The 13,711-nt window shown below is 42.2% G+C and overlaps 1 protein-coding gene across 7 annotated transcripts in view; it reads right to left on the reverse strand.

The window, feature by feature from the left end:
• The window catches only part of CUX1 (cut like homeobox 1), a gene marked incomplete at both ends in the record, with an annotated part of 282,299 nt that overhangs the window by 157,460 nt on the left and 111,128 nt on the right, over positions 1 to 13,711 (reverse strand). For 6 of the 7 annotated variants that reach the window (XM_082008642.1, XM_082008646.1, XM_082008647.1 and 3 more), the window contains one exon: positions 12,894 to 12,941. The exons of the other annotated variant lie outside the window; for it this stretch is intronic. In XM_082008642.1, coding sequence (XP_081864768.1) covers positions 12,894 to 12,941 — 48 coding nt within the window. The remainder of the gene's footprint in view (positions 1 to 12,893; positions 12,942 to 13,711) is intronic. 7 annotated transcript variants of the gene reach the window in all.

Consider the following 13,711-nt stretch of genomic DNA (forward strand, 5'->3'; position numbering starts at 1 on the left):
ATTCTTTCACTACATTATTGATTTGGCAGATAAGGCAGAAACAATGGACAGAGCTGAGTGTATCTGTATTTCAGGGAAGTATCTGATATTTTATTATACGGGAGGGTGATTTGCAGAATTAGGAAGCGTGCTACCAACCCGCCCGGCTGCAGCGGTTCGCAGAGCGCGCTGGCACGGGAAGCACAGGGTGCCAGGGAAAGGAAGCGGCGCAGGGAGGAGGAGAGATAAGCAGGAGGGTGCTGCGGGGTCAGATTTGGTGCCACTTCTGTTTACTTGGTATGAAAAGGACTTTGTGAAGGGAAGGATTTGGGGGGAACGAAAAAAAAAATCCTACAGTGTAGATGATTAAAATAATGGAGGGAGTCAGATGCAAAGTGCACAGGAGCAGAGCGCGGGAACGCCACGTGACTCGTATAGATTAGTCTTATGGCTGATAAGTGACTTGTAGAGATCATTATGGAGAGGATTAAGGCCAGAAAACCAAAGGACAAGGACAATTGTAGAAATTACACAGAAGCACAATGCACAACGTATAAACCAAGAAAAGACTCGAGGGGAGGGTCAAGGAGGAAAATAAGGACACCGAGAGCATCTGTGCAGCATTTGGCAGCAGCAACGAAATCTTGAGAGATACGGCGAGGGGCTGTAAAGACAAGTTATTGTAACACAATACGTGGCTGTATTTAGAGAAACAAGCCAAATGTCTATTTTGCTTACATCCCCCCAACATCTGGATTGATTTATGTAGCTTGGTGGAGGTGTAGCGTCACTGAAATCTGACCTATTTGCAACTTACTCTTGTCAATTTAAAAAAATAAATAAGCGAAGGGCATTGGAGAGGTGATAAACAAGCAGCAGAGGCCAACATGATGGAGGATGTGGAGAGCAGATACAAATTCTCAAGAAATGCTGGCCATGCTGGTCATTTCGAGTTTACTAAGAAAGGCTACGGAAAGGCACTCGAATCTCACAGGGCACGTGACGTGTGAGAGAGCGAGGGATTGATGGTTGTGAATAACCCATTTATTAATCTGAATTCAAGCAATCCCAGATGGGCTGATGCTCATTAGGGAATGAGAACATAAGTAATTCGGTTAGAACATTTTCACACAAATAGTATTTGAAATTAGAATACGGAACAAACTGCCAAAGGGAGAGAGGCAGCGGGTAGCGTAAATCAACGCTTGCGAGTATCAGACACCGCTAGTGAACGGGCGAGAAAGGAGGGGGCAGCCATCAGAAAGACTTTTGCAGTTGTGATACTTCATGGGTACGTAAAGACAGACTTTGAAGGCCAAAGCACACCATATGTTAGACTTCTGGACTTAAACGTTCCCACATACAATTTTCTCTTGCTGCCGCTCAGCACAGTACAGCCAAATTTAAATTACTATTATTAAAAACAATTAGCATTACAGAACTGATTCTGTACTGTATTTTGAAAAATTCACTTGCCCCTTTTACAAAAACCAAAGCATTTAAAATGCTTGCATTTCTGTGAAATAACAGGATGGATTTGTTTTGCTATTACAGTTCTTTCACTTTTCAATAAAGGGCATTTGTACTTATAGTCTCCCTAAGCGTTACAAAAGGTATGGTTTATTCACTCCTCACCACTTATATAGTGATTGAAATATAAAACAGAATTGAAAAAATATCTTCCAAGGAGATCAGAGACTTTCTGATGGAAGCGGTTTGTAAATCACAGGACTTTTCACACCTCCCCCCCCCAAATTCAGAACCAGAATTTCAAACGATCCCACCAGGCAGAAAGATTTTTTTTTTTTTTTACGTTTCAGTTGTTTTTTAAAAAAAAAAAAAAAATCAATCTGTCTGGTTTAAAGTTCTACTAAAAATGAGCACTGCAACTGTTTTATATCTTAAACTAAGATTTAGGAAAAACATCATGACAACTTTAACTGGAATGAAAAAATAATTAAGTATGCCAGCTTCCAGCTGAGTAAGGAAAGAAGGAAATATGGGATGAAAAAGACATCAAAAATAGCAAAATATAAATGAAGTCCAGAAACACAGGAAACAGAGGACTGAAATGCCATGGAAGTAAGTATTTAGAAGTTCACTGAAAATTTTTCAAATCTAAGTAAAATTGGTTTGGGAGCCAACAAGGATGAGCTGCAATCAGCTCACATTGAAACAGTTGAACTACATTATAAGATTCTTGCTGAACATTTTTATTTGACTCTAGAAACTTCAGGGACCCTGAAAGAAGTCAACTTATAATTACACTAGCCTTGACATGAGCTTAGCTCCAAATCTTAATTTATCTAAACCAGGCCCCATTATGTCTTCTCTGACTAGAAAGAAACAACAGTGACCTCTGCATTCCCCACCACCCCCATAAACATATGTTCACCTTTAAGTTTTGGCATACTATTTGTCTTGATAATACCACTGGCGCTATACTGAGATAACAGAAATGAGACACTAGGAATCCGCCCTCCTTAGCACTCTCTTCATCTTTAAAATATCACCAGAGGTATATGGAGGGAGCCACAGCGAGACACTGGTTTGAGAGCAGTCCTCCCTTTATCCACCTTATTTTTCCAGGTCAAGTGCTTTCATGAGTTGTTGCTCAGGGTACCAAGTTCATCCTGGAGGCTGAATGAGAACCTTCGCCTCCATGACAATCTCTCTCAAACTTGCCCGTGAAGCCCTCCTTGGTCTGCTCCCATTCTCCATTGCCAGAATGAGAGCTGCTTGCCCGATACTGCTGGCATGCTGCTCCAGTAGCATCGGCAGCCTATTTCAGGAATGCTTGGTCACAGTCTAATATCTACCACACCTGGCTAAAATCAAAATATCCTCAACGAAATCAGCAGTTTTAGCTCCACATTTAGGTAAGCACCGTAAATCTGGCCACCTATGTCAGGGAAGATGCTGAATGTAGTTTTATCTGAACATCGCCTCTTTCCTTTTCAGCTATGTCCAGTCAAGTTCAAACCCCTAAAAGTCAAGTCTGTGGCTTAATTCTGGAATCTGCCACTCCTTATGCACTAAGAAATTTCAACATTATCTTAAGTCTGATGTCTACTGCCCCACAAATCACCTGCATTCTGCGTTAAGGTTTGCAGAAGTGGGATGCTCTCCTGCGCTGTACTGTATGTGGTATTGCCTCATCCACTGCAGTCAGACAGAAGGCTGCACAATTGTATTTCTGAATTTAAAGATGGAACAGGAAGATAAAGATCTTTGCAAGGAAGCTGGGACTGCCAGATGCTGGCACATTCTGTATCAACACTTAAATTCTGAGAACTTACAGATATCAGCACATTAACACATTTGCAGACCATGAGACCGGCATATGGCCACGACCTGTTGCTCCTGACAGGTTGACTAGGATCATTCAGCACTGCTGTTTTCCTTTTGTTTTTAGACAAATCAGCACCCCAAAGACAACTCCTTAGTGAAGGGATCACGTTGCTTTCTGTGTCTATATGGCATTACTGAAGTATTGGTGATTTACTTGCAGTACAATTAACTGCGTATCAAGGGTCTCAAACACAACTATGCTAAACATGAATTGTGTAGTCCTAACTCTTCTGCTTATGCTCATTGTTCTTCAGTTGCAATTCTCACTCTCATCAGCCACCTTCGCATGAAAGATACGTCTTTTACCGTCCTGCAACCAACCTGAAACTAACTTATAAAGTAAAAATAAATTACTGAAGACAGAAGTTATTTTCCTGTTGATTTTTAATAAATAGATGCCCTAACGAGACACTCATCCCCCTTAATTCGCACAGCTCCCTTACACATCTTTTGTCATATTGTGTTGCATCACAAAGTTTTTGCATTTGTCTTCAATTACTCCGAGCTACCAAAACGCCATTAAGAATTGTAAGAAACGTATTAAACAAAGGGAAAAGCACGGTAACAACTCATTAACGCACCATTATTTTAAGCCGTGCCATATTCTTGAAGAGCTGCCTTGAATCAAACGGCGGTTATAGCAAGGATTATTAATGCTATGCAATGGCATCAGTCTTTCTTTGAAGCGACTACAATAGAGCTTAGCTGCTCTTTCGTATAAAACAGTACATCAGTTGCTAAGGCGGCGCACCGCAACAGCTCTATAGCACGCTCTGCGCGCGTGGATTAGGAAGCACGGAGGGTATGTGCACAGTTGGCTTGGTTTCCCTTTCTTAATACCAACAGCTATCTATATTAATAAATTAATTAATAAAACCATTACATTGTTATTTTATGAATCAATAAAAATATAGTTCATCAGCCCAGATAACTTTTTTGCTGCTGACAGCAGAAAAAGTAAAAATGCTATTTTTTCTGTTTCCTGCAATTGAAAGATTTTGGAAGCAAAATTAAAAAGAAATTATTCCTGTGCAGCTGCTTAAAGCATATGGTGTATATTTCAGCTGTGCTATAAATTCTTTAACGCAGACAAGGACTTCGCAGAGTGGATACAACACCAATCTGTTTAACAAAGCTGCTTGGGTGCAGTGTACAGGTATGCTGCCAGGGAAGAGCTTGGGAAGAGCATGCCTGCCTCACCAACTTGGTTTAACCTCAAGTTAAGAAGAGAGTTTTAAGAGGGACTCAGATCCTTCAGCTTTTCAATTCTGCTTCCCTCCACTGTGAAACAGCTGCAACCTTGAACCCTTGAAACCTTCTCTTCCTTTCATGCCCAGATAAATCCTGATTTTCCCAGACAAACAACGCTGCCATCCCCTGAGGAAAGCTCAGCTCCCTCGTTCTCACAGGACAGCTTCTTGTTGCTTTTCCAATCTTTGATCTTCCTTCCCAGTAAAACAGCCCTGCCCAACACGCGCCTCAAGATATTGACAGCAGAACGACAGCTTTGGTTAAATAGCTTTTACCACTTGCCACCCTGCCTTCAGATCAGTGCGAGGGTGGCTCTGCTAGTGCTGCTGAACCTCTCCTGGACCCTTCAATAACCCGTGTGTCTCCCTCCTCGCACCTCTCTGCCTTTCTGAGCGTTTCTCAGTTCCAGCTCTCCCCCGACTCCTAACCCACGCGTCGGGCAGGCACCAAACGGAGCAGCCCTGCTCCCTCCTCCCGCCCCAGGCCACGGGCTCCCGCTTCTCTTGCGTCAGATCTAGCGATCGCACTGTTGTAGCATGATTCAGCTCACTGACTCGATAAAAACTAAGCAACGAAGGAGATGAAGAATTTATTTTCCATCATGCCGGCAAGCTGAACTGACTCATCTTGTGCATTTACCAGACTCGGCACGCGGGAGGAGGTGGGCCTCCAGGGCTGGGGCAAGGGCACTTGCCAGCGTCGGTCCTGCATGGATTGGGTATGGCATGAAACCAGAGCGACAAAAAAGGGATGGCAAACGGAGGGGCAAAGTGCCAAATGTTATGAAAATTCCTTTCTGTAACTGTTCTACCAATTAGTTGTTATAGTATGAAAGTGCATTAGTCCATGTTATACACTGTAATGTAATGAAGTAGCAGAATTTTCCTGGAGACTTTGGTATTGTTCATGCTTAAGTAGAACAAACTAGACGACAGCCTGGTCCTGGAAAGAAGGACTTGGCTTCGTGGAAGTTTAGAGCTGTCCATCAATGATGAAGGATAGCCCTGGACGGCCAAGATAATGCCAGCATCCTAGCCCCTCTAACATATTATTTAAACCCTCCCAGTGTTTTCCGGTGTCATAGATAAGTCACTCCAGCAAGACTGACTCCAGGGACGTCTGGATCAACAGACAAGCAGCAAGAATGCTGCACAACTATTGCTGATTTGCAAAGTTCTACTCTGATTAGTAATCAGTAGTGTGGGTGCTAGTGATTAGTCAAATTGTGTTGTACCTGGACATTTGAAGGGTGCAAGAACCCTGTGTGAAACCACATTTGGGGTGCCTCGATTTGGCTGGGGCACCTCACGTGTATGAATAATTATTTACCCTTGCAATCCTATACCTTGCATCCTAGCCTCTCTCCTCGGTTGGCATGGGCCAGTCGTGAATTTTTGTAATGCAAAAAAGGTAAAACACACGGCAGGAAGGAAAAGACAACCTCCAAACAGGGGATGTGTACTTCCCAAAAAACGGAAAGAACATCTTTCTAGGGAATAGATCAGCCAATTATTCGCTGTGCCACTAACCAGGGAGGTGTCAGAGCTTGCCACTTTTGATCCTTGAGGTTCCGCAAGAGTACAAGATGGGATGGAGAACATCTCCTGCCACGGCCAGCCCAGCCACGTTTGATATGGAAAAGTGGGGCAGGGAAGGAGGGAGAGAAAGGGGTGCTCCTGCCAGGGCAGAGCAGCCTGTGCTATTCCACATCACCTCTAGCTTCCCAGCAGGAGAAGGAGCTACACAGCAAAGTGAGTGGGTGCTTTCACCTGCCTGTCAGCCCCTCCTGCCTCCGTGAACAGCGACCTAGAACCCACAAACGCTTTTCTCCCTTATGGATGATCCAAACTTTTGTTTAAGCGTTTCAAAAATTAGGGCAGACGAATCCTTGCAAGAATGAGCTCATTAACTGCCTTTGTGCAAAATCCACCTGCACATAAATACCAAAATGTAACCTTTCGCTGATGTTTTACACTGAGCTTACCCTCTTGCTTCTCTGTTACAGCAAAGCAAGACCAGACACTGACTTGTATAGAGCCTCATAGTAATTTCGTAATAAATACAGGGATAATTCTGTATTCGGAGAAACAGGGACTGGATTATAATGACACTCGGCAGAATAACACGCCTGGCACAGCCCTCCAATCCCCATTTCTTCCAGCACACTTCAAGCTCTCTTTTTTTTTTTTTTAAGGATGAGAAGATACTCCTGACACTGCGAACTGAAACAGTGCTGCCTGTCTGAATTTTGCATAAATAGTTTCCCACCACTGTTAGCATTTCACCCAAACGCGTGGCAGTGGCATAGCGGGCCTTAATACAGACAGCCCACCAGCTGCCAACAGAAATTTCATCACTTTGTCAATTATATAAAAATAAGAGGATTTGGGCTGATCCTCCCCAGAGTTACCCTAGTAGCAACTGCTGTCTCAGTACAACTTGCCTGCGCACCGCATGGGATGGAGATGAACCTGCAAGAGCTTCAGAAAAGTGCGTGGTGCCTGTTGCTCACTTCTGGTGGTATGTGCTAGGTTTGGGACATGCCTGTTATCTCAGCAGCTGAGGTTTGTCCCCGGAAGGCATCAATGTGGGAAGGAGAAAGCGGTACATACAGGAGGTGCTCTGACTGTATTTGAGATTTTCTATAGTGCTGTCCATCAGTCTGGAGTTAAGTGTCTCTTCTCTCAGGGATTTTTCAACCCAGCACCCTGCAGCCCAGTGCCGGCAGTAGACAACCTGCATGCTCATCAGGGAGAGCGCATCTGCCTTCGAGATGCTGAAGTATATTTAAGTCACCTTGCTCAGGAAAGATGTTGTTTAAACTGCAATCAAGCCAGTCAAAAATAAATAAATAATCATTTACACACTTGTGTAAACAAAGAAACGAAATGCTGCTGAGCTGCTGTTACCCCAAAAGCACGCCGCGTGCCTCCCTTCCCCGCTAGCGTCGGAAACAGAATCGAGACGAAGCACCAAACCATCCCTGGGCTCCTGTTACACAAAGGAAGTTACCCACCACCCATACCCCATGGAGTGGGCTTTAAAAGAAAACAATTACCTGCCAAAAATATTAGATTTACTTGATTTTTTTACACGGAGTGCTTTAACGGGACTTTCATTGAAAAGCAAGAAAGCTCTGGGCCTAAATCAGCGCGACGCGAGCTCTGAATTTTGATGTATGCTGTTGACTTCCCCAACACAGAGCAATTTGTAATAGCTTTGCCACGCTGTTGTTTTCAAAGCTCCTGCTACATCACAAGCATTTATTTCTGACCACAAAATTACATTTATTCAACAGAAAGCAGCTCAGGGTCTTTAAGAGGTTAACTTCTGGAGTGCTTGGCTGCTCTCCAGCCTCTGTACTAGAATCAGTGCTAACACAACAGCACACAACAGCACCCAGTCTAGCCGTGATTAATAGAGTGCTGAATACGCTGCTTTCCACATACACACACTTTTCATTCCCTTGCTTCCATAGATCATGGACTTATCCTCAAAATATCTGACTGAAATTGAATTTGGCTTCTCTCTCAACCGTTCATTTCCTATGTTATGCAAGGTTATATCCTTTTCTGCATGAGCAGAACCAAACCAGCTGCAGCTTTTGAGAAGAAAATGTGTTTTCAATTATGAAGCTGGCCTGAATATTGAACCACAGTTCTACTGCTACTCTAATTGAGCCATCATGGAGTGAACCTACAGGAAAGAAATTGTATTAATTAGGTTTGTAAATTTAACATAGGGAAATTAAAGGGGTTTAAAAAAAAAAAAGATGAATATCAGCTCAGGAATACTCCTTCAAAATGCTGAAGGAAAGTAGGTCTGAAGTTGTTCAGGCACACACATTATTAGAGTACTCCTTCAAAGGCATGATTAGTAGTTCCAGCACACCAAACTGATTTTCAGCTTCTGTTGTCTGCATATGGAAAATTATTAAATTATGCTACTGACCAAATTAAAGAGCAATTCAGCTAAGTGGGGAGCCAGAGTGGTCTCATCAGAATGGCAATACCCTTAAAAGTACTTGCTTTGTGAGAAGAATATAAGAAATGGTTTTCACAGAAATAAAGTCCAGTGTGTTGTTTTGGAGTATGTGCCTTCAAGGGTTCTCCAAATGAGGGATTACTGCATTACTGTTGGACAGTACTGTTATGCCACATGAAAAGAATGCTAATGACCTCAGGAAATCCTTTCCCAGCCTTAAAATATCTATTTGATGACTTCACAAATACAGATTCCAACATTAGATTTCCATACCACAACTTTAGTTCTGTAAATTAACGTAGCCCAAGAACGTAACTTTTTTTTATTATTAAAAAGATTTCATATACAAATATCCCTCCATCGATGTAAACATGATAACACGGAATGACCTACTCGGAACATAGTTTATTTAGATGGCTGCTTGAAGGAGTGCCTTGCCAACTTGCAAATGATACATAATCATTTTATGATTCAATTATAAAGCTCTTTAGCCTTTCCTGATTCTGTCCTGTATTTGGCCCAGCATATGGTAAGCAAACCATTAATAAGTTGCATCCTCAGGTTAATGGTAAGCAAAACAAAAAAAGGAGATTTAGAATAGAAAAAACAGAAATTTTACACCTTTTAAATTAATGACTTCTAACTGTCTTGCTCACAATAGCCTATTTACACCATCCAGACCTTAAATCTTGCAGGAAAGTTGGAAAAGTTACCCACAAAAATCAAAAGAACAATACCATAAGCTTTGAATCAGACACAACATTCTGTTCATTTAAAAAACACCGGCATTCAAATTTCCATTAAAATCCTAAATAAGGAAAAAGTACTATAATAAAATTATACTACAGTGATGAATTAATAGGGTCTCACATTGAACTAGGAATGAATTTTAAAATTTGTAGCATGATAAATTCTATTTCATAATGCTTTTACTTTAACTGTCATCATTAAAAAATGCAGTTATTTAAAGCACCGAGATCTACACAAAACCAGTTATTTCCAACTACTAATGGAAACTGCATATTTGATTACTGGAACAGTTTTCAACTGAATGAACAAGATAAACATCCATGGAATACAGAATGTTCTGGTTTAGGGGGTTTTATTTATAAATTCGTATTATACAAAGAGAAAAGGTGTGTGTGGGGGGAGTATCAATATCCATGCTCAGACTGAAAACTAAAATTGGCTGAAGTGACCTGTGGATTTGTTTTAAAAAGTGAGCTAGCCACAGGTTTACAAGGAGATGTCCCATAAAGCATGCTTGGGAGGATATTTAAATATGTGAGCTTAAGTTAACCTCTCTCCAAGTCAACGTCAGGCTTGCCGAGGGTGCAGTTCAAGGATAGTTTAAGTCAACCTAAGCTGGTACAGTTGCACTCCTCCTGCCCTTGGCTTTGCTCTCCTGGCCTCTCCCCGGCCCAGCAGGAGCCTGCAGTGGGCTGCTTCAGCGAACCAACCTGGCCGAAAACTAAGCCAGCAGAAAAGGGGAAAAAACCAAAAACTTTGCGCTCACCGCAGGATCACAGCAGCAGAAGTGCTGGGGCAAGGCAGGAGGTGGGGAGCCAGGCCTGAGGTAGGCAGGACACAGCAATACCCGTGTAAAGCTACTTGAATACCTTGCTCCTGCGGCAGCTGTCTGTCCCTGCTGATCTCCTGGCCCTGCGGAGCGCCCACAGCCCTGTGCAGCGCAGTCAGCCCACACGGGGTTTGCAAAAGCCCCCTTCCCTTCTGAGGTACAACCGTAACAATATTACTTGGACATGTAAAAAGCATCTCCTTAGTTCTGTCATTACGGATCAAGAAAAGGATGGGCCAAGAGCAGTAGGGGTAGAGATAGGAGTCAGAGGCAAAAATGTGGTGGAGACTCTCCTGCGTGGTAAATGGAGAAGCTGCCTCGTGCAGCCTTTTGTGCTAGCTTCTGTACGAGCCACCGGTGAGGAGGAGGTAGTGCTCCGAAGTTCGGTAATGCCATCCACAATGCCTACAGAGAACCAGAGCACTCCTGCGGCATTGCCCACCGGCTCCTCAAGGACACGCGCTCTCCAGCAGAAGGAGAAACATCTAGAAAACATCTATTTTCACTACTTCTCCACTTACGTCTGTTTTATTTACTTACTCCTGTTGGTTTTTAGAAGACCCCAAATCCTACTCTGGGGCTGAAAACTGAAGTGTATGGAAGCAGGGAACCTCTTACGAGCAGATCACTCCCTATTCCTCCTTCCTCCTCCCTGCTCATGTCCCAGAGTACATGTACTGTGTGACCAGAAGGTGCCTCGGCCACCTCCTCCCAGGACTTTAAATATCATCTAACAGGCCAGACTCAACGCTAGTGCAAAGCAATCCTAAGGAGCCCATGGGGTGGGTGTCCTGCCCCCAGCTATATTGCTTGCTGAGCCATCTCGGGGGAAAGTAGTCGAGGCATCTCCAGTGAATTTAAAATGCAGAAAAGCCTATATGCTTAACACAGTTTGTTCTGAGCTACCTGGAGCATTCATCTCATGGTCTTTCATAAAGTCAGCCTTAACAATAGAGACCAAATCTATATACTGAGCAATAACATAAAACGCAACAGAACAGGCTAATATTCTTGGTATTTTGAGTTGCCTCCAAAACAAGATACAGTAATTACATCTATAATCATATACCACAATTCACAGTTTAATATTCTTCATTTATGTAGTCAATCATGATTAGTTCAGGGTTTTTTAGTTTCTAAAACCCTGACTAGATTAGGGTAGACTAGAATCACCGGCTCAGAGATTCATCAGCACAATGTCGTAACGTATTGTGCTTCATTTACATAAGGGTGGATTTCTACCCACAAATTTTACTCTTGTAGTTTGTGAGGTTGAATTTATACCAACATAAACTTCACTTTTACATTAGTGAAGCAAAACTGCAGAAGAGGAGTGTGTGTGAGCCACAGCAAGGTAACAGTGAGCTGTCTCCAGCAGGCAAGATCTAATGGGAGAATCTTCCTTCACTGTAGCCAAATTTCGATTTATGATTCTTACTCGATCCTCAGACATTTCTTTCATTAAAGAACAGTGCTGAAAGCACACATACACTTTTCAGTCAGTGCACCGCAAGCTTGAAACTAAAGTGAAAAGGTTTTAAGAGCACTGCAATCCACTCAGAACAATTTTAAAGTGTAAATTTCCATTGGCAAACTGACTCAAGAGTCGTTCTTTGTTCTCACAAATTACTATTTGATACATCAAGGACAAAGTTGTCCTGCTTATTTATTTATTTCTAGCAATACTTGGGAAATGGAGTTGTAAAATAAAAAATATCATACTGCTTTTAAGATGAAGAATTATTGCCTACTTGGGATACATATTTAGCAGGATGTACAAGTAATCAGAAACGCAACCCTCATTTCAGGTAACGGGAGTTGTGCACCTCATTTCCTATGCAGACTTCTGGACACCCGGTCCTGAATTTCTCTGTGCTCTGATGGGAACTGCAACAGTGTAAATCAGCCAACAACTTACAGACTGCGAAAGCTAACTTTAAGAGAAAAGCTCTACAACATATAAGAGAGCATGAGCTAAAACCTAAATCTACCACCCCATGCAGGCAATAATCTTTGTAAGGAGAAATACAATTTGCAAACTTCATACATGACATTTTCCTAGAGGCAGAACAGCAGCTCACATCTGGCCTAAGCACTCACATGAAGTGAGCACTTCAGTGCCGTCCACAGCTAAAATGTAAAATTCCTGTAATTGGCCCAGCTGCCTTCTCCTATAGAAATTCTTCAAAATAACAACAGTTGGCTTTTAAACTTGTGATCACTCTAATCATGTGCTGCTTAGTGGCATGATGTGAAGAGAAATCAAAGTAACAGCCAGCACCAGAGCTGTTAACACTTTTTGTTGGTTTTCCAACAAGCACCTGCCAACTTAAGGTCTTCCATCAAGCCCTCTAGAATACAATGTTTTACAGCTGAAAAGGTTTACAGTGAAAACTGTTTGTAGTATCTTCATATTTTTGTATACGCACATTACATCTCATTCATTAAGCGTTCAAACCATCCAGTCACTGAGGCACAGCAAGTTAGCATGTGCCACCTGAGTCACTGCCACGCTACGCTTACGCTCAGACACGCTGAATGCAAAGTGATTTGACCAGTTTAGCTTGTCCAGCACACAACCAGCATATCACACACATACCCTGCACACAGCAAAATGCAGAAGGGCTGAACCCCTGCAGTGCTCTCTGCTCAAGGGCTCTGTACCCACCCGGCCACGCTGACAGACTGTCAGCACACCAGATTCATGTGAAGCAATACCAAAAGCACTATGAGAAGCATAAGCTCTTACCTCTCCCTGGAAACTCTTCAGTAATGGAGCTACCTGTTTGCGCAGGTCCTAGAAGACAGAAGCAAGATATGTCATCAGAAAAATTTGAAAGGACAAGTCGTTGTCAAGTTTTTCCTAACACTATTTTCAGTTCCAAAATACTACTTAAATCCTGATCACAGTTTATGGGAGCTTTGATTAAAATAAAAATATACCTAGAGTTAATTTTGAACAAGTCTGCATTTCCAGTTTGACATATACCTGTATCTGTTGCGAACAGTATTAATTAACAAAACTGTAGTGATGTTGGGTAAGCACTGAACGCCTTCAATCTCATAATTCAGCTGCAACACTAATACGATTAAAAGTAAATGCCTCTATCTACCTAAACAGCAGCTACACCTCTGAACTTACGCCAAAGAAATTTCCACAAATGGAAGCTAGGCTTAAAGGAAGATGACTTTGGACCAGCATTTCAACTAAGAGTGTTGCCATTTTGTAAAAGGTCTATTGTATTTATTATTTTCTCAAGAGTGGTCTGACTTTAGCCATCAGAGGACTGGAGGCAGCCACCTGAAGAAGACAGAATTACTTCCTGGTTTCTGTATAACTCAAAATTTCTTCTTCCAAATTACAACACACATAAAGCTACAAAATTCATTAAAATACTGCCCACAGAATCACCCTAAAAATTTAGCGCATCTCATTACTTAGCAACCGAGATAATTTAGGACAACAGAGGTGTATCTATCTTGCATAAAATTTTCAGTGGCTTCACTTTTAAGCTGGTTTGGGTCTAATTCACTTACAAATTCTCAGAAATCTCATTATATGCACGC

This window comes from Phaethon aethereus (genome assembly GCF_964289735.1).
Source record: "Phaethon aethereus genome assembly, chromosome: 19".
Classification (NCBI taxonomy): domain Eukaryota; kingdom Metazoa; phylum Chordata; class Aves; order Phaethontiformes; family Phaethontidae; genus Phaethon; species Phaethon aethereus.